The sequence below is a fragment of the Budorcas taxicolor genome, chromosome 11 (assembly GCF_023091745.1).
Source record: "Budorcas taxicolor isolate Tak-1 chromosome 11, Takin1.1, whole genome shotgun sequence".
Lineage (NCBI taxonomy): Eukaryota > Metazoa > Chordata > Mammalia > Artiodactyla > Bovidae > Budorcas > Budorcas taxicolor.
This window is the reverse complement of record NC_068920.1, coordinates 133,593,921-133,617,543: the sequence shown is the minus strand read 5'-3', so window position 1 is coordinate 133,617,543 and position 23,623 is coordinate 133,593,921. Positions and strand designations below refer to the sequence as shown.

The window sequence follows — 23,623 nt, the reverse complement described above, 5'->3', positions numbered from 1 at the left end:
GGTGGGGGCCGGGGGGCCAGAGGAAGCCCCTGGCTGGAAGTGGGTCTGGGCTTGCCCGGTAAGCCTGGGCAGGGGACAATAAGCCAGGAGTGCCAGCCCCAGATGTCAGGTCTTCCACCCTGCTGTGCCCAGGGCCCACAGTGCTGGAGATGTTCAACACTCTGCTGAGGCAGCTGCGGCTCAGTATCGACTACGCTCTGACCGGGAGCTACGACGGGGCCATCAGCCTCGGCACCAAGATCATCAAGGAACACGAAGAGCGCATGTTCCAGGAGGCAGTCATCAAGACCATAGGTGGGCCCCCGGGCGGGGCGGGGCCCCGGGCGGGGCGGGGCCCCGGGCGGGGCGGGGCCCCGGGCGGGGCGGGGCCCCGGGCGGGGCGGGGCCCCGGGCGGGGCGGGGCCCCGGGCGGGGCGGGGCCCCGGGCGGGGCGGGGCCCCGGGCGGGGCGGGGCCCCGGGCGGGGCGGGGCCCCGGGCGGGGCGGGGCCCCGGGCGGGGCGGGGCCCCGGGCGGGGCGGGGCCCCGGGCGGGGCGGGGCCCCGGGCGGGGCGGGGCGGGCCAGACCTGCTGAAGGAGGGGTAGATGGGCGGTCCCCGTTCCCCCAAGGATGTTAGTCCCTGGCGTTGTAGGTTTGTCGTCCACTCAACATCGCGTTAGGGCTCCCCTGGTAGCTCAGCTGGTAAAGAATCCGCCTGCAATGCTGGAGACCTGAGTTCGATCCCTGGGTTGGGGAAGATCCCCTGGAGAAGATCATGGCAGCCCACTCCAGTATTCTTGCCTGGAGAATCCCCAAGGACAGAGGAGCCTGGCAGGCTGCCGCCCACAGCGTTGAAAAGAGTCGGACACAGCTGAGCGACTAAGCACGCACGCTCGCACTTGGTGTTAACGCACGGACACTGGAAGAAGTGGAGTCAGCCCACGGTGCTCACAGCTCACAGCTCACATCGTCCCTGGGGCCAGGCCTGAGTCAGATCACAGAACAATCTCCCTGGGTTTCTCAGCCTGGAGTTCAGATCAGAGGCTAAGAGAGGCGAGCTCTTCTTGCACCCAAGTCCCCATTAGGCCTGCCTGATCCTTCCACGTGGAGGGGTTCAGTTCAGTTCAGTTCAGTCACTCAGTTGTGTCTGACTCTTTGTGACCCCATGAACCACAGCAGGCCAGGCCTCTCTGTCCATCACCAACTCCCAGAGTGCACCCAAACTCATGTCCATTGAGTCGGTGATGCCATCCAACCATCTCATCTTCTGTCATCCTCTTCTCCTCCTGCCCTCAATCTTTCCCAGCATCAGGGTCTTTTCAAATGAGTCAGCTCTTCGCATCAGGTGGCCAAAGTATTGGAGGGGAGGGGAGAGAAAGAAAGACAAAAGGAAGGAAAGAAGATAGGGAGAAAGCTATAGTATGCACATGGACACTCTGAAGTCCACACGTGATCGTAAGGGCTCAGAGTCTCCCTGTTCCAGTGCCGCTGGAGCGTCCCCTCTAGGTCCCACACCTTCACCACAGCCACGGGCATAACAGGTCAGGGACAGGAGCCTGGAAGAGTCACCACAGCCACGGGCATAACAGGTCAGGGACAGGAGCCTGGAAGAGTCACCACAGCCACGGGCATAACAGGTCAGGGACAGGAGCCTGGAAGAGTCACCACAGCCACGGGCATAACAGGTCAAGGAAGAGTCAGCTGGCACTCCTCACAGTAGTTTGTTCGGCTGAAAGGCTGAGCAGGGCCCCCCCCCCCTCCTTTCCCCGCAGCTGCCAGCCTTACCAGAGCCAGCCCTCTCCTCTGTCATTTCCCCGCAGGCTCCTTTGCCAGCACATTGCCTACTTACCAGCGCTCTGAGGTGATCCTCTTCATCATGAGCAAGGTTCCGCTGCCTTCCCTGCACCACCCCATGGAGACGGGGAGGACTGGGTAAGTCTACCCTGCCTTCGTCTCCCTTCTTAGATTCCACCAACTCCCCTTCCCACATTCTCGGCTCTCTCCCTTTTCCACCTCAACTTCCCTGGTTCTGCCCTCACACGTCTTTTCTCATTCTACTCGCAAATCCCTCCACAGCCTTTCGTGGGCCTTTGGATCCTACGTTACTCCACTGACTGTCCCATCAGTAACAATCGCCCACCTTGAGAGGTGTGTGTGCGCTAAGTCGCTTCGGGCGTGTGCTACTCTTTGTGACCGCATGGACTGTAGCCCACCAGGCTTCTCTGTCCATGGAGATTCTCTAGGCAAGAATACTGGAGTGGGTTGCCATGACCTTTTCCAGGGGATCTTCCCGACCCAGTGATTGAACCTGCATCTCTTTACATCTCCTGCACTGACAGGCTGGTACTTTACCACTAGCTGGTCAGCGTCCTTCCTCTGGAAGTCACTGTCCTGGGTAACCCAACAAGTTTAGCCTCATGGAGAATATAATCACAAGAGAGAACTGGGCACACAAGTGCGGGGTCATCTGTATCTGTACCACCATCCTGGTGATCGTCTGTATCTCTGATCTATAGGGAGAACAGGAATCGACTGACCCAGATCATGCTGCTGAAATCCCTCCTTCAGGTAAGCCTCTCCTGTCCCCGTTCCTGCTCTGCCTCTGCAGGAGGCAGCTCCTTCCAAGGGGCCAGTAGAAGGCTATCACTTTCTGTTGTGCAGGTTGCACACTGCACAAACATGCCCAGCCAAAGGGGTGAGTAGGGGACTGACTCTAACCTGTGTTCCAACTAGGCAGGCTGGGCACCCACAAGGCTGGGTTATCCAGAGCAGGCAGGACACCTGTTTCTAACTTTCACAAAGGTACCTTCTCAGCTACTGATGGTCTTGTCACTCAAACCTTATCTCTGGATTGAGATGGAATCTCCTGGTCCCTGCCCTTTCTCCTTCCAAGTACCTCACTAGGTCCCCTCCACCTGTTTCTCCCTTGGCATTTATGCCCACCTCAATCTCCCAGTCACCATCTTTCCCTTTATCAGTTTTTTAAAAATAATAACTATAATTATTTTAGGTAATTTAATTTTAAAATTATCTTTTAAATTTTTTTGGCCATGCAACGTGGCTTGCAAGATTTTAGTTCCCTGACCAGGGATTGAACCTGGGACTCAAAAGTGGAAGTGCCAAGTTCTAACTAACCACTGGACCGCCAGGGAATCTCCGCCCCCACCCCTCACTTAGCAATAGTTTTGCATTTGTCTTCTTTCCATCTTTGCAGCCAGCACTGGAGCCTAGACTTATTGTTCTCAAATGCCATTCCCGTGACCAACTTGTTTACTATATAGAGTCCCTAGAGACTTTGAACCATCAGTTTGAATGAGGTCCTAGAATGTGTATTTGTAACAAGTGCCTCAGGTATTTTTGTGAACAGCCCTGGCCTAAACTCTGGACATTTCACAACTAGATTACTCTCTTGGTTTCTCCCTCCCTCCTTGCTGCTGCTGCTGCTAAGTCGCTTCAGTCGTGTCCAACTCTGTTCGACCCCATAGACAGCAGCCCACTAGGCTTCCCCATCCCTGAGATTCTCCAGGCGAGAACACTGGAGTGAGTTGCCATTTCCCCATGGACTGCAGCCTACCAGGCTCCTCCATCCATGGCATTTGCCAGGCAAGAGTACTGGGGCAGGTTGCCATTGCCTTCTCCCCCTCCCTCCTTACCAATCTTAAATTCAACCAAGAATTTTCTAGAAATGTTGCTCCTTGTTAAGTTGATCTCAGTTTCCAATTGATGTACATCCAGATGTCGAACTTCTCAGATTGAAATTGGAAGGCCCTCCATACCCATTCCCTCCCTAGAACCTCCATGTCACCCCCAACCTGTCTCTGTGCTAACCATGCTAGTCAGCACAGCCCCCTCGCTCCTGATCAGGCTTTCTGTCCCCCCTTCCTAGCCCACACCTTTCATGTCACCCCTTATTATAAAGGCTTTTCCTACTGACACCCACATCTGGCTACCTCCTTGGTCTATGTATTCCTGCCATTTCTTTGCTAAGTTTGCCCTCATTGATTTGTACCCAGCGTCTTACCAAGGTGATGGTTGGGGACACACCCCACTTCAGTGAACACTGATGCCACCAGGCTTTACCAGAGCCTCAAGGGCCTGCTGAATCATCAAAGGCATTGTTTTGCAATATGGACTTAACAATAAATCTGTTTGGCTGCTTTTTGACAATATCACGGATGAGATGTCTCAGTATGCCAACAGGCTTTAATCCAAAGACCACCATCATGGCCTAGCTAGAAGAGGTGTAAACAAACTCTATGTGTGTTCTCTGACTGTGACTATGTCTGTGGGTTCTAATTCGTCGGCCCAGCTGTAAGTTCTTCCACTATCTCTCCTTTTGTTTGTGGCTGTCCGTGCTCCTGATGAAGTGTGTTTATGGTGAACATTCACCGTGTGTGCCTTACTGGGCTGGAACTTTAGGTTCAGATACTCTCTGGCTTCTTGCTCCCCTCCAGTGCTCATCCTCTGCTTGCTTTTAGCAGCTTAATGTCCCTGGATACTGTCCCCATCTGCTCAGCTAAACTGAGCTGAGCAGGTCACCTCAGTAGATGTTGGAGGGTTCCCCAAAGCTGCCTACAGTGAAGGACAGGGGGAACTGGACTGGGAGATGTTTAGAGAGGATGGATGCTTGGGACCCAGCTCTTGCTGGCTGCTTCTCCATCTCCTCACTGCTGCCAGGAGGACCGGTGTTCCTAGGCATACGATCCCGGACTCCCTTGCAGGTATCCACTGGCTTCCAGAGCAACAACATGATGTCAGCTTTGCCCAGCAACTTCCTTGACCGCCTTCTCTCCACCGCCCTCATGGAGGACGCAGAGATCCGTCTCTTCGTTCTAGAAATTCTCATCAGTTTCATTGATCGTCATGGCAACCGTCACAAGTTCTCTACCATCAGGTGAACTTAGGGTCTCCCCCCACCTCAATTTGGTATGTGATGGGGGAGAAGGCTCCCATTAGGGTCTCACCCTCAGGTGGGAGGACAGTGCAGATCTTCAACGGGGACCCCTCACCAGGGAGTTGACCATGGACGTGGACCCAAGGTTCTTGCGAGGGAAGGAGACTGAAAGGGTGCTTGCATATAAAGGAGCAAGGAAGGGAATGGAGATTTGAGAGATAAAGAGCAGGTACTCACGGGAGCTCTTTGGTAGGAAGGGAAGAAGAGGATGCTGGGTTATCAGTAGACTCAGGGCAGAAAGGGATGAAAGAAAGTGAGGAAGAAGGTAATCTGGATCAGTATTTAAGAAAAAATGAGACAGGAGCTTGAGAACTTGAGAGAAAGTGGCGATCAGGCTAAGAAGGGTGGGAGTACACAGGGAGACATTGATACAACTAAGGACTGAGGCAGGGCTCAGGGATACCACGTGAGCCCTGCTGGCCTCACGCCAGGGCTCAGGTGACCCCTCACGGTCCCCTCGCAGCACCCTCAATGACATCTCTGTCCTGAAGCTGAAAGTGGACAAGTGCTCCCGGCAGGACACCATCTTCATGAAGAAGGTTAGCAAGCGTGACCTCAAGACACAGTGAAACCTGGGTGGGTCAGGCCCTGTGGACCCCAGCCTTCCAGTCCCCAAATCACCACTGGCCATGCCTACAGAACCCACTTCCTCCTCTCTATGATTCGTCAGGATGACCAGCCGACCCCTCTAGGGGATCAAGCCCCCAGGTCATACTCATCCCAAGCCAGAGGAGGACCATTGCTTGACCATCTTCCCCTGTGTTTGGGCAGCAGCTTTTGTTGCTGGTTTCACTGGCCCCACGTTCCCTAAGCACATATTCCTGCATGTGCTCCATTCCACTGGGGTCTGCTTTAAAGGTATCCTGTCTCTGAGGGCGGAGAGGGAGGGTACAGGAGGAAGGAGGTGGAGCTACATCACCCCCTTCAGACTGCTCTTGCATAGCCCTGGCCCCTCCTGCGCCCATCCACCGTGGCCTTGCTCCCACCCTCACCCACTTCTCCAGCACTCCCAGCAGCTCTACAGACACATCTACCTGAGCTGTAAGGAGGAAACGAACATACGGAAGCACTACGAGGCGCTCTACGGCCTGCTGGCGCTCATCAGCATCGAGCTGGCCAACGAGGAGGTGGTGGTGGACCTCATCCGCCTGGTGCTGGCCGTCCAGGTGGGGCCTGGTGTGGGCAGGACACAGAGGTTAGGGTCAGGGGAGGGGACCTGTTTGGGCCAAGCACTAATGAGAGTGCCCAGTGGCCACTGTTTTAACTACCGTGTTTTGGAGCCCAGGTATGTTGCACTCTTGGTCGGCCATTCCTCTGAAGACCACAAACCACGGTCCTGCTGGGGTAACCACCAAAGAATGCTGAATTCATGGCTTTGACCCATCCTCAGACTAAAGGAGACCCAGGGAACAGGATCTTTCAAAAACACCACTCACCCCTAGTATTTCAGGTCTCTTGAAAGGCCTGAATGAGGCTTCATGGATTACCAAGAGAGTACTCATAGCCTGGTGCTATGCTTAGTCGCTCAGTCCAACTCTTAGCCCAACTCTCGTGACCCTATGGACTGTAGCCTGCCAGGCTCTTCTGTCCATGGCGATTCTCTAGGCAAGAATACTGGAGTGGGTTGCCATGCTCTCTTCCAGGCGATCTTCCCAACTCAAGGATCAAACCCAGGTCTCCCTCATTGCAGGCAGATTCTTTACCATCTTAGTCACCAGGAAGCCCAAGAATACTGGAGTGGGTAGCCTATCCCTTTTCCAGGGGATCTTCCCAACCCAGGAATTGAACTGGGGTCTCCTGCATTGCTGGTGGATTCTTTACCAGCTGAGCTCCCAGGGAAGCAGTGATCCCCAAACAAGCTTGTTTATCTAAACGTCACCTGGTTCCCAAAACTGGCTGTGCTTTCAGAATTGCCTTAAACACTTATTAAAAATATATAATCCCCATACTGTACCCAAGTTCGGGGACCTAGAGATTCAACAAGCCCCCGTCATGACTCCCAGGCAGCCAGTGTGGCACTAGATAGGGTTTAGACTTCCAAGGTCTTCCCGGGTGAAAGTACACTCCCCAGAATGCTAAGAATTGGAGCAGATTCTTAAGACCTCAAAGGCCAGGGTCTGTAGAGTCCTGAAGCTAAGTGGGCATCATATTCTGAGTGGTGGTGAACCTGGGAATTCTGTCAGGGTGACTCTTTAGCTACCTGCTTGATGGTGCTAAATCCTGCAAGACCAACCCCGATGCTATGATAGTCTTCATTCTAGAGTATGAGATTCCTCTGTGTCCCAGTCCCTAGTGACTCTCATAGCTTTGTCAATTTAACGTGTGAATCCAGCATAGCAAACCAATCTAGTCCTCCAAGAATTATCCGAGGTCTGTAGTGAAGGGAACATCATCCTTGAAGTGGGGATTCATGAGGGTTTGGACAATCAAGGTCGCTACAGCTGGAACTGCAAAGTGGGCATTGAGGTTATCGCATCTCCACTCAAGTATTTATGGGCATCCAGCTCATGGATTGTTCTAGGGACCGTTTGCTTCAGTGACTTCTGTCCCCCAGAAGGTTATGGGACAAATGCGGGGAGAGACTTCGTCTAGAATGGTGGGTCATCTCTAAGGGAGGTTGGGAGAGGTTGGTGGAGAGTGGGCACCCATATGGGTTGTTCCCTCTGTCTTGTCCTAGGATGTGGCCCAGGTCAATGAAGAGAACCTGCCTGTTTACAACCGCTGTGCCCTCTACGCACTGGGCGCCGCCTACCTGAACCTTATCAGCCAACTCACGACGGTGCCTGCCTTCTGCCAGCATATCCATGAGGTTGGTGTCCTCATGACCCCAAGAGCTCAGGAGGCCCTTGACTTGGGGTTTCCCCAAAAAACCTTTTGCTGAATTGTGTGAGCTCTGTGCTTAGTCCAGGCATGAGAACTAATGATGAGAAATTCCCAGCAGAGCATCTCCTACTGCAGGACATGACATAGCAGGGTGGGATCAGACATAGTCAGTATCCTGTACCTCTTCCCAGCCTGCTACCTGCCCCCCACCCCGTACTTCCTGCCCCTCTATCCCCCCCTCACTCCCAGAAGCACACATGTACACACCTCTAAGGTCATCTGGGACTGAAACTACATTTAATAAGTGTTTTTGTTACATCACAAAAGCAGTGTGAGTAGGGTAGTGAACATCCACACAGCTATCACACAGATTAAACACTTATGAAGGTTTTTCCACGTTTGCTTCATCTGTCTCTTTTTCTTTTCCTTTGCTGAAATATGCTTAAACAAACCTTGGTTATCACGTCATTTCACCTCTAAATACATCAGTATTCATATCTAAAAAAATATGGACAACTTCCTGCTCAATTGCTATGCTATTTACATAATGAAAGTATTAATTAAATGACTGATTATGCCTTGGTATTATCTTATAGCCAGTCTACAATCCAATGTTCTCAGTTATTGCAAAAAGACATTTTAAAACATACTGAACTGTAGAATGATATCATATGTAGGATTAACTTTATACCAGCAAAACAAAAGTAAACAAGAAAGCCTAGGTCTCGGCTAACCTGACCGGCTGGGGGGCATGGAGGAAGGTGCTACAGCACCTTTGCTGTGCCAAAGACCAGCCTGAATGAAGCAGGACCTTGCCAGCCGTGGGCTGGTCCAGGAGGACAGGAAAAGCAATGCTGACGTCCTCTTCAGTACAAACAGTCACCTCGGGGCTTCCTCACCTCCTGCACGTACTTTGATGCCAACTGTCCTCCCACTTCTCACCATCTTAATAGCTGTCACTTTTCTTGTCAAAAATTTGCAAAGGATGATGAGGGAAACTCACTGTGTCACTTTCCATCAGGATGCTTTGCGGTGCCTCTGGGTTTGGGGAACAGTGTGATCTGTGCTTCCTCTCTCGGGTATAAACAGAAAACAGGAATAGGACATGGGAGCAAGACACTGACTCTCCTGGGAGCAAAGTCCCCTGCCTATGGCGGACGTTTAGTGCGCGTGTGTCACTGGAGACAGCTTGAGCAGTCCTCCTGGGCTTCCTGAGCTGCCCCGAGGTCCTGGTTGGTCTGAGTTTCTCCCTCAGCTCTGGGTGCTCTGCCAGGGACTGTGTGGGAGGAAGGAAGTGCTGTGTTGGGGCGGGAGCTCTTTCCTTGGCCCATTTGCATCTCCCTCTCCCCGCTGAACTCAGCTCTTCTCTTGATTCCTCCCAAACCTCAGGTGATAGAGACCAGGAAGAAAGAGGCCCCATATATGCTTCCAGAGGACGTGTTTGTGGAGAGGCCCAGGTGAGCATCACAGCGGGGACATGGTCAAGGAAACTCTCAGGGCATCTGAGCAAGAAAGTGAGTGATCTGAGGCAAGAAACTCGGGCTTCTGTGAGCTCACAGACAGAAAATGGACCCTGCCTGTGACGCAGAAGTCCTGAGTCAAGTTTAATCCCCCTCATGTGACCGTGATCCCCACCTTGCACTATCTCAACGTGCTGTATGATAGAGTATGGGATAGAGCCTCTGGGTACTTTGGCCAAGCCCAGGGGAACATATCCTGGAGAAGCCGCTCCACCAATCCAAGCGGCCAGCATCACTTCAACATCAGGGGAACTCAAGGAAAAGATATTCTGAAAAAGCAAAATATCCCATAATAGAGGATGGCTTTATAAATTATGGCCCGTCCATACCATTAGACAACTGGTAGCCCACCCACAATGTTTTGGAAGAGCAGTTCATGTGAAATAGTCACTGCATAATAGGTGAATAAAATAGGTCCTGGAACAGGACTGTGGAGGGCAGGGGAATGTTTGCGTGTGTGCATAAATGTGTATGATCGCGGGAACCTACACAAAATGTGGATATGGTTCTCTCTGGGAAGTGGGACTACAGGTGTGTTTTTTTTTTTTTTTTTCCTTTCGCTCCTCTGTCATTTTGTATAATAAGTGTTACCTTGCTACAGCTTGCAGGATCTCAGTTCCCCGACCAGGGATTGAATCCAGGCCACGGCAGTGAAAGCCTGGAATCCAAGCCACTGGGCCGCGAGGGCGCTCCCTTGAGCGTTGCGTTTATAATAAGGAAGGGCCTCCGGAAGTCAGCCTGGTCACCCAGGGCCTTCACATGCCTCTCCCCACTTTCTGTCTCCCAGGCTGACTCACAACCTTGACGGAGTGGTGATTGAGCTGCTCTTCCGCCAGAGCAAGATCAGTGAAGTCCTGGGCGGCAGCGGTTACAATGCCGACAGGCTCTGTGTGCCGTACATCCCTCAGCTGACAGGTAGGAGCTCTGCTCGAGCACTTCCAAGCCTGCCTCTGGCTTTTCTTGGCCAGGTAAGGGCCAGAATGGAAGGGACCTGTGAGCCCTTCTGTCACCTTCCACGGCAACTTGGATGTCACACTGGAGATCTGTGGTGAGATCCTCAGCATCCCCACCTCTTCCCCTCAGTGCAGGGTCCTTGGGAATAACTGGCCCACGAGATAGCCTGGCTTGTCTGTGGGAGACGCCCCCACTGTGCTGTAAAGAGCGCCCATGGACTACGGAGTCAGAGACCCAGTTCTCTGCAACTTCCCTCCTGAAAATTCTTAGCTGAGTCCCTTGGCATCTCTGAGTCTCAGTTGCCGTGGCTGTAAAATAGGAATGTTAACAATACGTGCCTTAGAGGGAAGAGGAAAATGTCCATAGGAGCAAACGCTGCTGGAGCTGTTAGCAGGCGACGCCCATGCTTTCTAGTCATAAGCAGCTTCTTTGTGCTCATCAATGATTGCAAAATCTTAGCCCTGAAGAGCAAAACTCACCAGCCTAAGAGGGGCAGAGAAGCCTCGAAGCCCTCAATAAACTCCAGCTGTAGCCCCCAGGGTATAAATAATCCCTTTGAGCCCTCTGAGGACCCAGCCAAGCCTGGAGGGGTTGGAGGAGGGTGGGAAGATGGGAGATGGTGCTAGAGGCATGCTTCTGGCTCCCTCTCCAGGGCTGGGGGACTCTAGCTTCCGGGCTTCTCTTTTCCCAGATGAGGATCGCTTATCCAAGAGGAAGAGCATTGGAGAGACCATTTCCCTGCAGGTGGAGGTGGAATCGAGGAACAGCCCAGAGAAGGAGGAGGTGAGTGTCCCCTTCTTGATCTGCTGTCCTGGAGAAGCTCAGCATCCCTGGTGGAGGGGACTGGTTCTGCCTCTTTGCCAGGTGGTCAGACACTCCATGATCCAGGCCCCCTTAACTGCACTATGCATTTAAGGATGCATGGAAGGTAAATTTCTCAAGTAAGCCCTGTTTTCTTTCTGACTCTGGTCATATACACCCTAGACATTTCCATCCATCTGGAAAAAGTAACTGAACCTCCATACACTCCCATGAGGCTGTTCTAAAAACCAGTCTTGAAAGTTTTGCTGGTTGTCATTCCCCATTCACGATGGAGGTGAACCTGATCTGTGCTAGAAATTGGAAGGCCCCACGGAGAGGATGAAGGCAAAAATAGCTTTCACAATGTCTCTTCCAGATATGTCAAGAAAGGTGCTTTTTAAAGAGAAAGATGTAGCTTAAAGATCACTGTTTCTTCTATCATCTCTTAAGGACTGTGAATATCTAATTTCTGTTTAAATTAACATGTGGTATCTCTTCTGCCATTATTACTTCTGCCTCATAAAATGAGACAGATGTACCCACAAGTAAGAGAGAATAAGGAGTCATAGTGGAAATACCAAATTTTTTCCCTCAAATGAGAAAGAAATGGGGGCAGGACAGAGAGGAGGGAGAAAGGCCTCTCGAGGGAGCAGAAGCTTCGGGACACAGTACACTTGTTTTCCTTATAGTTTTTTTTGTTGTTGTTGGGGTGTAGTTGATTTACAATGTTGTATTTGTTTCTGCTGTACAGCAAGTTAACCAGTTGTACATATGCATAAATCCGCTCTTTTTTAGATTCTTTTCCCATACAGGCCTTTATAGAGACTTGAGTATAGTTCCCATGCTATACTATTTTCTATCTCATATATGTGTGTGTGAAGTCGCTCAGTTGTGTCTGACTCTTTGTGACCCCATGGACTGTAGCCTACCAGGCTCCTCCCTCCATGGGATTCTCCAGGCAAGAGTACTGGAGTGGATTGCCATTTCCTTCTCCAGGGATCTTCCCAACCCAGGGATCGAACAAGGGTCTCCTGCATTCCTATTTCATATATAGCAGTGTGTATATGTCAGTTCCAATCTCCCAATTTATCCCCTCCCCACAGTACAGAAGCTTTTAATGGCGACTCTGTCCATTAAGGGCTTCCCTTGTGGCTCAGCTGGTAAAGAATCTGCCTGCAATGTGGGAGACCTGGGTTCGATCCCTGAGTTGGGAAGATCCCCTGGAGAAGGGAAAGGGTACCCACTCCAGTATTCTGGCCTAGAGAATTCCATGGACTGTATAGTCATGGGGTGGCAAAGAGTTGGACACGACTGAGTGGCTCTCACATTTCACTGCCAATTAAGGGAATTAATAGAGACGAGGGAACTTAGCAAGAGTGAGGAGGACACACATCTGGGTGGAATTGGGACAAGAAGATGTGCAGGGTCCTTCAGCACTAACAGCCTGGCATAGCCATGGAGGGCAGCTTGGACACTTAGCCACTCCCCAGTGGGCTTGGGGCAAAGACAAATCAATGGGGTCAAGATCAAGCCTCCCCCAACCATGCCCTCAGCCATTCCTTCAACTCCTCAGTTACTGGGGCAGACCTCCAGGGCTGGGCTTTTCGAGGCTTGTCTGGAAGCTTCCCCTGGAAGGAAGCAAGCTCTGACTCAGGCTAATTGAAAAAGCGGAATGAGGTTGAGCCAGGTGTCCTCCAAGGCCCTTCCGGTTCTGCAGGGCTGGAAGCCTCACACGTGTTAGGACCACAGTGTAGTTGGCTGCTGTCCCCTCCATAGTTATAATTCTTCCTTCCTAAGAGTCAAGAGACCCTTAGAAATAGATAAATAAAGCAAATCAGCAAATCAGCAAATCAGCTCCGCTGGGTACATAGCCACCTGCTCCCTGCTGGCCTCCCTGTCACTAACATGGGTTCCTCCCACTCTTTGAGAGTCAGCTCAGCCCAGTGATGGCTGAGTAGCTAGAGCAGGAGTGTGGGGGCCTCCATCCTCTGCCGTGCTTTTCACTTCCTTTTCCACTTTTACTCTGAAGACTCATTCACTCTGAAGGTTTATTCTTTGTCCATCCATCCACCCATCCATCCGCTGTCAGTACTGACCAACATCAGATATTCACAGGTGAGGTGATAGGGAACCATGCGGTAGAGAGAGAGTAAAGGAAGACAGATCGCTGGGTAAGGACAAGTAGAGAGAAGCTGATGGAGGAGGTGGGCCACAAGGCAGGTCTACAAGCCAGCCCACCATGCCCCTTCCCCACGCCTCCAGCGTCCCTCAGTGACTTCCTGTAACCCTCAAATACCAGGCTCATAGCAGGCAATCAACAAATGCTGGTTTGGTCAAATTCCCAACCCAGTGCCTGGCATTCAGAGCCATTTGGAGTCAGGAGTGCCTGGCTGTTTCGTCTCACCTCCCGTCTGGCTGGTATTCAGTCTTCCCCATGCTATCTCATTCATCTCCGTGTCTTTGCTAGTATGGAATCCCATGTTGCAATTACCCTTCGTCTCCACCTCCACGTTCATGAATCTCCTTTCCTTCCTTGCCCAGCTTGTGGCCACCTCCTCCATCAGCTTCCCTCTACCTGCCCTTACCCTGTGATCTGTCTTCCTTTACTCTCTCACTACCGCATGGATCCCTGTCGCCACCGGATGTTGGTCAGCACTGACAGTGGATGGATGGGTGAATGGATGGATGAATGTACATACAAAGAATAAACCTTCAGTGAATGAGTCTTCAGAGTAAAATGATTGCTCTCTATGGTAGCATACTTTGTAGTTGCAATTGAGTGACTCGCTGAGAATCCTACACGTGTTGTTGTGAAAGTCACTCAGTCGTGTCCGACTTTGCAACCCCATGGACTATACAGTCCATAGAATTCTCCAGGCCACAATACTGGAGTCGGTAGCCTTTCCCTTCTCCAGGGCATCTTCCCAATCCAGGGATTGAACCCAGGTCTCCTGCATTGCAGATGATTCTTTACCAGCTGAGCCACAAGGGAACAAAAATGTTAGTCAGTTTTTGAAATTTTCATATGAGATTATGTTTGCTAACCGCCTTCTCTTGTTTCAAATAGTTTCTGTGATGTTTTTCTGAAGACTTGTTTGAATTACAGTGTTTTCTTCCCAGGGGACTTAAGTGGACGCTCTGGGAGGAGGGAGGGGAGAGGGAAGGGAAGGTGAGTTCTTTCAGGTGAGACTTGTGGCTCTTGAGGAACTAGCCTCCATCATTCACTGCTCCCCTTCAGCTGGGGGGTCTGTGCCTGCTCAGAGGCACAGAGCTTCCAGAGACCCTGGTAAGAATGCAGGTATCCTGAGGGAGTTTCTGCCCATTGGGACAGTCTTCTGAGAAGTGAAGCGGCTACCAGGTAACTGAGGAAGCCGAGGCTGCCGCCTCCTCCCTCCCCACTCCACCTTCCTGAGTGTTCTGTGCACTTCTGTCCCTTCTCCCCCAGCGAGTGCCTGCCGAGGAGATCACCTACGAGACACTGAAGAAGGCCATTGGTGAGTGGGAGGCCCCCAGGGAGAGGCAAGTGGGGCTGGGTCCTGGGGTGTGTGTGGGTGTGCTTGCGACTTGTCTGCTGCCCTCCCAAGCGTGGTTCACACAGATGTCAGGGAAGAGGCTGGCAGTTTCCTCTAAATTCTTCACAACTACCGAAGCTGCAATTAATAGTCCCCCTCTCTTAACAGGGGTCAGTGTCCTATGCCAGGAACCCTTTTTCTACTGATGGTTGCCATTAAAAGTAGCTGGTTGAGGGTTATGGTCAATCAGACAGGTGAAAAAGAATTTTAATTTGTATAAATACTTTGACAATTTTTTTAGTGGCGTATGATACAAAAGAGCAAGTTGATCAATGAAAGCTATTAAGACCAAATCCTATTAATATTTAATAATGGCAGTGGATTTTAAAATGCAGTATTATTACCTCATCTGAATTATTGGATTGCGAAGTATCCTGAATTAGAGAATTTTTCTGCTGATAACAAATGTTTACTTTTGTCGTCATTCATGGTGCTCTTTCTGAATGTTTCACTGCTCTGTCTTTTTAAGCTGGGCATGATGAACACATTTCACACCTTTCTCTCTCTCTCTCTCTTTTTTTTTTTTTTTTCATTTTGGGGGCCACGAGGAATATGTAGAAGCCTTAAACTAAATGGCCTCAGACTTCTCTGCCACAGGGGTTTTTCACTGGCTTTTCCATTGTTGATGTCCCTTTTCATGTTACCCCCATAGTACTTCCTGCTCCAGAAGCTTAGTTTAAGAGTCCCAGTGGCAGATATATTAGTTAATGTTATTGTAGTAATAATTTCACAATACATATCTGTATCAAATCATAATATCTGGTGCTTTAAAATTATACCATGTTATATGTCAGTTAACTCTTGATTAAGATAGAAACATTTTATCTAAAGTCTCAAAGGAGTGGGAATATACAATACATTTATGTGAGTGGGGAAGTGAATCATCATTTTGAAAAATAAAATTCTGATAGGACAAACGGAAAAAAAAGAGAGAGAGAAAGTCCCAGTAGCAAGTGCAGCTACAGGGAGCTTTAGCCCCGATTAAGGGTCTACTTAACTAGTTTTCAGACTCTTAGGGAAGGGGGCTGAGCCCTCAGGCAGAATCAGGAAAGGGTCCAGCCCTCCCGGGGCCAAGTGATGGAGGCATGGAGGCACCACGCCCTCCATGCCACCCTACCCCTCGTTGGCAGAGGGGAAAGCTGGTGGCCATCTGGGGCCGCAACAGCGGGCAGGACCCGCGTGCTGACCCGGCTCTCCACCACAGTGGACAGCGTGGCCGTTGAGGAGCAGGAGCGGGAACGGCGGCGACAGGTGGTGGAGAAGTTCCAGAAGGCGCCCTTTGAGGAGATTGCAGCACACTGCGGGGCCCGGGTAAGTGAGGTGGAATGGGGCCCATCCCAGGACCAACTGGACACAGGATGTGTGTCCAGGGCAGGACTGAGTTTCTAGGGGATCTTGGTACCATTGTCACCAGACACTAGGGCTTAGAGCCCAACACTGCATTGATTCCCCATGAACCAGAAGCCTATTAGTCATACACCCCTTCAGACGTCACAATTTTCATATAAGGGAGAAATCCTGACCTCAGCACCTTTTGTACTGAACAGATTATAATAATAATAATCATCAGAGGAAGAACATAAATAGCGCTCACTCTTCACCAGAGCATCTTCCATTTATCAGCTTATCTCCTTCTCATAATTCTGTGAGGTTGCCATTAGGACTGTCACATTATGGAGAGATGACAGGAGGGGCTGTGGCACAGGAAAGATGGCCAGCATTAGCCACTGGGCCGCTTCCAACTGGGGGACACTGGTGGGTAGAATGGAACAGCCTGGCCTTGGAAAAGAAATTTAAATGAGAGGGCACCAGATAAGTAGAAAGACAGTCTGATGTCTCTGGGTAAGGGAGGAGTGCAAACATTTCTTGAAAATGATAGACCAGGATTTGTTAGACCCAGGGTCCATCTTAGTAACAATGAAACATAATTGTAAATATCTGAAGTCTACAGATAACATACTTTATTGTACATTTTCTTCCCCATAAAAATACATGTAACTTTCTAATATATATATACATATATTCAAACCTCTCATATGTTTTAATAATTATAGTAATATGCATTATGGTATATAAAAACATAAGTAAGTACAATACAGATTTTTCTGGATCTATATTATACTAAGTTCTTGTCCTATCTTGAGAGGTGCCTATTTTGTGAGCTCAGAGTTGAGTGCAGTCTCACTCTTTGTGTCCATGGGCTTAGTTGGAGCCAGAGGGGACCAGAGAGAGTGTCTTCCCTAACACACCAGCTTTGCACAGCTGCTCCTTGGGAGTTAAGGAAAGAGCTGGAACCAGCTGCAAACCTCCAGACTCTGCCCAACAGGCCCTGTTGCCTCACCTGGAGGAGCTAAGGGCCCTTCCAGAACTGGTGCTGAAGTCCTTTCTGGGGTTGCCTGGCCTCTGTGCTGTCCCCGGCAGGCCTTTGCTGGGCCCCTCTGTCTGATCTGAACTCACTGTTAGGGTCCACTGATAAGCACTGGAAACAAGCTCACAGCAGTTTCTTTCCTAAGATTGCAGCTGCCCTGTACCTCCAGTGCATGCTGGACCAGTAGGCTTGGGAGTCAAGGTGTGGGGAGCCTCCAGTTCACTTTCTTCTCTGTTTGTCTCTAGGCATCACTGCTGCAGAGCAAACTCAATCAGATCTTTGAAATCACTATCCGGTAAGTGGCAGCCCTGGGCAGGGGATCCCCACCTCTGTGGCCCTCTTGTAGGTACCCCTCCCCACAAGTCCTCCTTTCACACCTGTCTTTAGCCCTCCCTGCCCCCAGCCTCTGTCTCCAGGGCTCGGCCACCAGCTCTCCCCAGGTAAGGAAACAGAGACTGAAGGGAGAAAGAAACAGCTCAGTGAACCCTGGAAAAGAGCCAGGGGCCTTAGTGTCCCAAGCTAGTACTTTTACTTTCTAAAGCAACAGTCACTATAGAACCAGCTAGGAAGCTTCAAGCTGAAGATTCTGGAACAGCTTGAAACCTTGGAACCCACAGAGTGACAAAATCTCTGGTCCCTAGTCAAAGAGAAATCAATCAGCTGCCCTGTTGCACAAGGTGGGACCCTTGGACCCTCATGTCTTTCTCTTCCTTGTGTTTCTGCCCCAGGCCCCCTCCAAGCCCATCAGGAACCATCACTGCAGCCTATGGCCAGCCTCAGAACCACTCGATCCCTGTCTACGAGATGAAGTTTCCTGATCTCTGCGTATACTGAATTCAAGACACAGCTTCTCCGAGGGGCAGGGTCTGAGGGAGGAGCTCGCCTTCAAGCCCATCCCTATGATATGGAAATCTTAACTGGGATCTCAGAGAATAAGCACCTTGGACAGCAGCACCTCCCCAGTGAAGCAAGGTGGAGCCCCGGACCCCCTCACCTCCTATGGGCCCCTCCCTTCCCTGCTTCCTCCTTGTCTTCCCTGAGGGAGATCCGGCCACCTGCCGTTCTGGGGCCAATAAGCATGCCACCTGTGCCCTTTGTCTCCTCTGTGTCAGCCCGGGGCCAAAAGTGAGGGGGCAGAGGTGGAGGGGAGGTTCTCCAGAGAGAGGCTGAGGTCCCAGGAAGCTGTGCTTAATGTAGTGAGTGATGGCTTTCACGCGGGGGTTGGGGGGGGGGGGGGGTGGGTGGCGGTGGTCCTGGGCAGGGAGTGGCATAGTTCCCATTCCCCCAGGAGGGAACTAGATGGAGACACAGGAAGCTGAAGACATAAGGAGGAAGCGAGGCCGGCTCCTCCTGCAAAGCAGTGGTGTGTGGGAACTGGAAAACGGGGCGCTGATCTCCCTCCCCGCCTCCTCCCCATTTGAGGGACCAAAGGCCTCCAAATCTTTGATGTCTCTTCCACTCCCTGGCTCACCCTGCGCCTCTCCTTGGTTCTTGATAATGTTGGTTAATATTGAGCCCTTATAACAGGAGCTGGGGTAGACACCCCATGGCGGGAGTGGGGGACAGCAGAGGATGAAGCCGCTGATAGAGGGGGCTCCTGCTCCCCAACTGCTGGCCTCCTGTAGGGGAGCAGCAGGCAGAAGTGGGCAAGTCTGTCACCCTCTGTAGCGTCTCCCCTCCTTTGTCCAGAGGGATGTTCTCCCGAGTTGATTCTCTTTGATGCCTTTCTTCCTGAAGATCCCAATGTGAGCCACCTCTGGCAGAACCTCCCCTGGGCCTCTTCCTGGGGAAGCACCCTCTGGCCCAGGGGAGCCCTTTGCTTCTTTTCCAGTCTAACCTCCTATAACTTTTGAGCTGATAAGACTCACAGGAAGGGGAGAATGGTCAAATGATTCCTCCCTGGAGAAACTGCTTTTGAAAAGAGGGAGAGTGAGTAGATTTCTTGACCCAAAGGAAGCCCTTTTGAGGGTACAGCTTTAGACAGCATGAGGTGAGGTCAGAAGCAAGCCATTTCTGCTAAGGAGAGGGCAGTCTTCTTGAGACCCCCTCGGATCACACCCCTGTGCATGGCCCAGCACAGGTGCACTGTGAGAGCCTGGTTATCAGAACAGAGAGGTGTATTTGCCCAAACCAGGAGACTCTGAACCTAGGTACTTTCTTACTGCATGTGCAGTAAACTTGTTGGATAGGGGGGCTGTCTGACCCTCATTCCTGTAGTTTCCTGCCTTGATTGCTGCCTCTGTGCTGCAAGCCTGCAACTTCCAGAGGGTCTACACAACTCTGGGGCCCAGGGGGGCTGGTGGCCCCTGCTCCCACCATGGCCTTTGGCTCTGCGCTATGGCTTTTGGCTAATGTTCAACCCAACTTTACAAGCATGGACTGAGATCTCTCTTTACTTTAATATCTCTTTATTAAGAAACCAAGATTAAAATAACTAGAAACAAACTTGAAGACAAGTAACCTTTGGAAGATGTCTTGTTGGAGAAAATCTAAATCTTGAACCACAATCATGTCTTCACTGGCTCTTCCACTGCTCTGCTTTGACATGAGGCCCTGTTTCTCTCTCATGCTTCTCTGACTGTGGGGTCCACCCCATGCCATCTGTACTCTGAGTCCTGCCTGGGGGTCCTGGCTCTGGGACTTGGGAGTCATTCCCTAGAGCCTCCTTCTAGTGCCAGCCCCAGAACCAGAGACCTCCAGGTCCATCTACTGTCTCTCCCTCATCCCCACCCTGGGAATAGAGTGCAGGATGGAAAGGTGTAGAGGAAGAAAAAGGTGTAGGATGTCCATCTTCATACACTCCACTGCTGTTTCCTCTGTCTGAAATAGCTTTCTCTTTATGCCATCGCTGCTTAGCAGAGATGTGCTGCTTTTGGAGACCTGACTGCATCTTGAGTAGCCCTCTTCTCAGTTTCAATTTAAAGTCACACTCAGTGAAATACTGTCTTGCCTGCTGACATGCTGTAGAATCTGGCTTCTGGCCAAAGATTCCTTGGAATCAGAAGAGATGAACATTAATTCAAACAATTCAATGATAAATTAAGCAGTCTCCTTCACCCTCCCCTGGCCCTCCCAAGCCCTGGGAGAGAAGCCAAGCAGAGGATGGTGGGTACCCAGGCCTTTAGCCTAGCGTCACTCTTCCTGCCTTCCAAACCCTACAGAATCTAGTGACACTGTGTCAAGTGACCAGCCCTCTTTGCTACCCTTCTGTGTTATGATTTTGAGTTAACAAAGCCATCCAAACCAGTTGCTCCCCCAAACCACTAAAGACTTCATGGGCAAGGAGTAGGGCCCATTGGCTCGAATACTGGCAGAACCCAGTAGCACGGATGTACTGGGGATTTGGAAGTTCACTGAACTTGGCTGAGTCACATGAGTGTGTCAGAAGCAGCTGAGAGAAGAGCCCCATTATGACCCTGGAGGCTCCTTCTGGTTTTCCTTGCAAAGGGATCCACCATGGCCTGTGCCTGTTCCCATTTTCCTCTTTCTGAAAAGTAGAAATAAGTGATTTCTTGACTTCTGAACACCTCCTCCCCAGAGAAGGAGCCTGGGTGGATCAGAAGAAGAAATAGAAAAGTCCTCAGACATTCTCCTCTGTCCAACCCTCCACCTCAAGCATCAGTATAGACGAATGAGCAGTTAAAAGGCAGGGCTGGGACCATCTACAGTGCCTGAAGTGCAGGGGTCATGAAGGCGCTGCCCTTTGCCCTGGTGTTCTCAGTCCCAAAGGGTATGTTTCAACTGGCTTAAGGATCAGAACAGCCTTGCAGTTGCTTTGATGCCTAAAAGGCCAGACCTCTTGGCTTCACTTGGGGCCCCTGGGTCAGGAAACCTTTCCAAATACTATTCCATTGTCCCTGGGTAGAAACTGTCTCATTGAGAAGTGAGGCTATTTCTCCCAATTCCTTTTCATGACCATGAAATGGCAGCTGGCCAGTTGGGGCTTATGGGAAAAAACTAGACCTGAGCTGTTAGGCTAAATATTAAGTTTGACGGTAGAAAGGGAGGGAGGCTCCTCAAGGCAGGCCACACCCAATTCTCTGGACCCACAGACCCTGGAAGGCAGCTTGTGGTGAAACAAGATATCTGCCTTATGTCTGGGGAGAAGGCTTAGGGCAGCATGTTACTTCTTCATCTCATGACCCTAGAAATCTTCTAGTTAAAATGCCCTTTATCCCAAATCTGGCCTAGGACTGGTCTGCAGAAGAATGGTGGTGGCGCGGCCTGCCAGCTGGGGGAGCGGGGAGGGGACACAGACCTGTGAGAGGGCTCTGTGGTCTGTTTTCCATTCTGTCTTTTATCACCAACCAGGTTGACCAAGTCTTTTCTCCTTCAGGGGACCTTGGGGCCCCAGCCCATCACCGTCCCCTTTTGAGCTCTTCCTCCACAGCTGTTGATTCTGGCCTATGGAGTGCACAGCTGTAAATCCACACATGCTGCAGCGTTACTCATACATTATAACATGTCTGTGTCCACTTAAGACCTTCATGACCTGGTTGAGTGTGTGTGTGCCCATGTGTGTGCATGTGTGTATAATGTAGTTCATAGTTGACAATGTTTGTATATAATTGCTGATGTATTTATATGTGAGTGCAGAATTAGTGCCTGTGGAAGTTTTCTGTATTTTGAAGTCATTGAATCAAATTTGAAGGAAGGGGAAGAAGGACTGGGGGGTGACGTTCGGTATGTAGGAAGAAGGACTCTTAGCAAGATTATTCTTTAGGACTATTAGTTGTGAATTCCCAGTGCCCTTTTCAAATAAATGTTAATGTTGTCACCGCACAGTTGTGTATTTGATTTCTTTAAAGTAAATGGTGTTTTGAGATGCAAACAGGATCTGAAAATACCACCAGCATTAACCACTGACATTTAGCCACCCCCACCTACCATTACTTTACTTGCCTTGAACGGAAGGGGAGTAAGTGAAAGGATGCTACAAAGATGTAAACAGGAGGCCCAGGATTCCCAGCGTGGGAGCATCCTCAGATGGGAAGGCCTGGGACATTGCTTTATTACAGCGACTAGGATACAACCCCATTTCATAGAACCCACATTGAGGGAGACTTTATCTTGAGTCTGGCTTTCTTGTTCCCTTTATATCAGGACTTCCCAGGTGTATTCCAGTTTTAATTGTGAACGTCCATTCAAAATATAAATATGAAAGTGCCATACAGAAATATTGCCCAGCCGGTTTTGATCTGTATCATCCACTGATGCAGTTGACATGGCGACATGCATCTGTGTGTGTGCACTCTGTGAACGTGTGACTGCAAACCAGTGGCCCCAACTTTGTGAAAACATCTTGGGGACATAAGAAACACAACCCCTGGCCTCTGCCCTTTTGGAGCTTAGTTTCCTTGAAAGAAAAGAGCACAATATGTGTGTGCAGTAAGAAACTTGTCATCCGAGCTGGACAGCACGCTCGCTCTTCAGTGCAGAGGAGCTGACTGCAGAAACCCTGAAAATGAGCAGCCTTGGCTGCAGAACATCCCATCTTTCCCAGCAGAAGTGGACTTGAGCCTGGATTCACGTTGAAAACAGTGTAACATTCAAAATAGAGGGGAATGGTGGAGAATTCCAGGCAGAGGATGGAGGAGGATGGAAGAAGTGATAAAACCAGGGAAGTGGAGTTTGGCAAGGAGAGTGAAACTGACAGAGAAGGGCCCTTGTATGTGTCATGCCCAGTTGTTTGGAACTGATGGAAGAGTCGGGGTGGGGTGATTGTATCTTGAGCCAACTAACGTGGCAAAAGCAAGATTTTGTATATATACATTAATATGAAGAATTTGTACAATGGATTGGGGAAAAAGCAACTGGAGGCCAGGATACCAGTTGGTTAGGAAGCTATTAGGCTAGTTGAGGCCTGAGCAAGAGCACTGAGCATGAAGAGAAGGCTGATGCTGGGTAACCTGGGGAGGAGAGAACTTGGGCATGACAAGAGCAAGTCAAGACAGACTTCAATCTTGAGCCCCAGAGGCTGGAAGAAGCATCTGTGCGTACTGTATTTCTACAGATGTGTCTCCATGGGTATATGTCTATGTGGGTGAGACCCTGTGTTTGAGAGTATCTGAGGGTAGCCTGGGAGATCAGTCAAATCTGAACCATACCAACCCTCAGGTCTCACACTTGGCCTCTCAGTGATGATGACCTCTCCAGTTTCTCATTAACCATCGCATAGTACTCATAATAGGAAGGAATGAGAGAACTAAACTTTGGAGACGTTCAGAGACTTGCCCAAGTTCTCACAGACTGCTAGATCCACATAGGCATTAACCACAGCGTCCCACCTGGGAGCCCAGAGACTTCCTAGTTCCACTGGGGGCTCATCTGTGTCCCACTGGCTCTTGGACTTAGGGGGGAACCAGGGTAATAGGAGGAGTCCTGTCTTTTGGAGGAATCATCAGCTGGCTGATCAGTCTTTCCACACTCGAAGGAGAGTGGGAAACGCAGCACACTGAGCCATCACCTTATTTGACCCTAGTAGACCCATTTGCTAGGGGCGGGAAGGAAGTACACTTTCCTTTGATTCTCAGTATATCCTGTTAAACATACTAACACGTAGTCACATGGAAACCACTATCGCCCCTCCAATATGTGCTGCCCTTTACTTGATGGAAATGCGTTTTTAATTCACCCAGTCAATATTCGTGAAA

The 23,623-nt window shown here is 50.5% G+C and overlaps 1 protein-coding gene across 1 annotated transcript in view; it reads left to right on the top strand.

Annotated features, from left to right (window-relative positions):
* Positions 1-17,804, top strand: part of EFR3B (EFR3 homolog B) — a 48,859-nt gene extending 31,055 nt beyond the window's left edge. Inside the window, exons 8-21 of the mRNA XM_052649008.1 lie at positions 133-294; positions 1,799-1,910; positions 2,495-2,546; positions 4,700-4,872; positions 5,396-5,471; positions 5,937-6,098; positions 7,610-7,741; positions 9,145-9,212; positions 10,063-10,190; positions 10,921-11,012; positions 14,476-14,524; positions 15,807-15,913; positions 17,216-17,265; positions 17,699-17,804. Of these exons, the coding sequence (XP_052504968.1) occupies positions 133-294; positions 1,799-1,910; positions 2,495-2,546; positions 4,700-4,872; positions 5,396-5,471; positions 5,937-6,098; positions 7,610-7,741; positions 9,145-9,212; positions 10,063-10,190; positions 10,921-11,012; positions 14,476-14,524; positions 15,807-15,913; positions 17,216-17,265; positions 17,699-17,804 (1,469 nt within the window). The remainder of the gene's footprint in view (positions 1-132; positions 295-1,798; positions 1,911-2,494; positions 2,547-4,699; positions 4,873-5,395; positions 5,472-5,936; positions 6,099-7,609; positions 7,742-9,144; positions 9,213-10,062; positions 10,191-10,920; positions 11,013-14,475; positions 14,525-15,806; positions 15,914-17,215; positions 17,266-17,698) is intronic.
* The last annotated feature ends 5,819 nt before the right edge of the window (positions 17,805-23,623 follow it).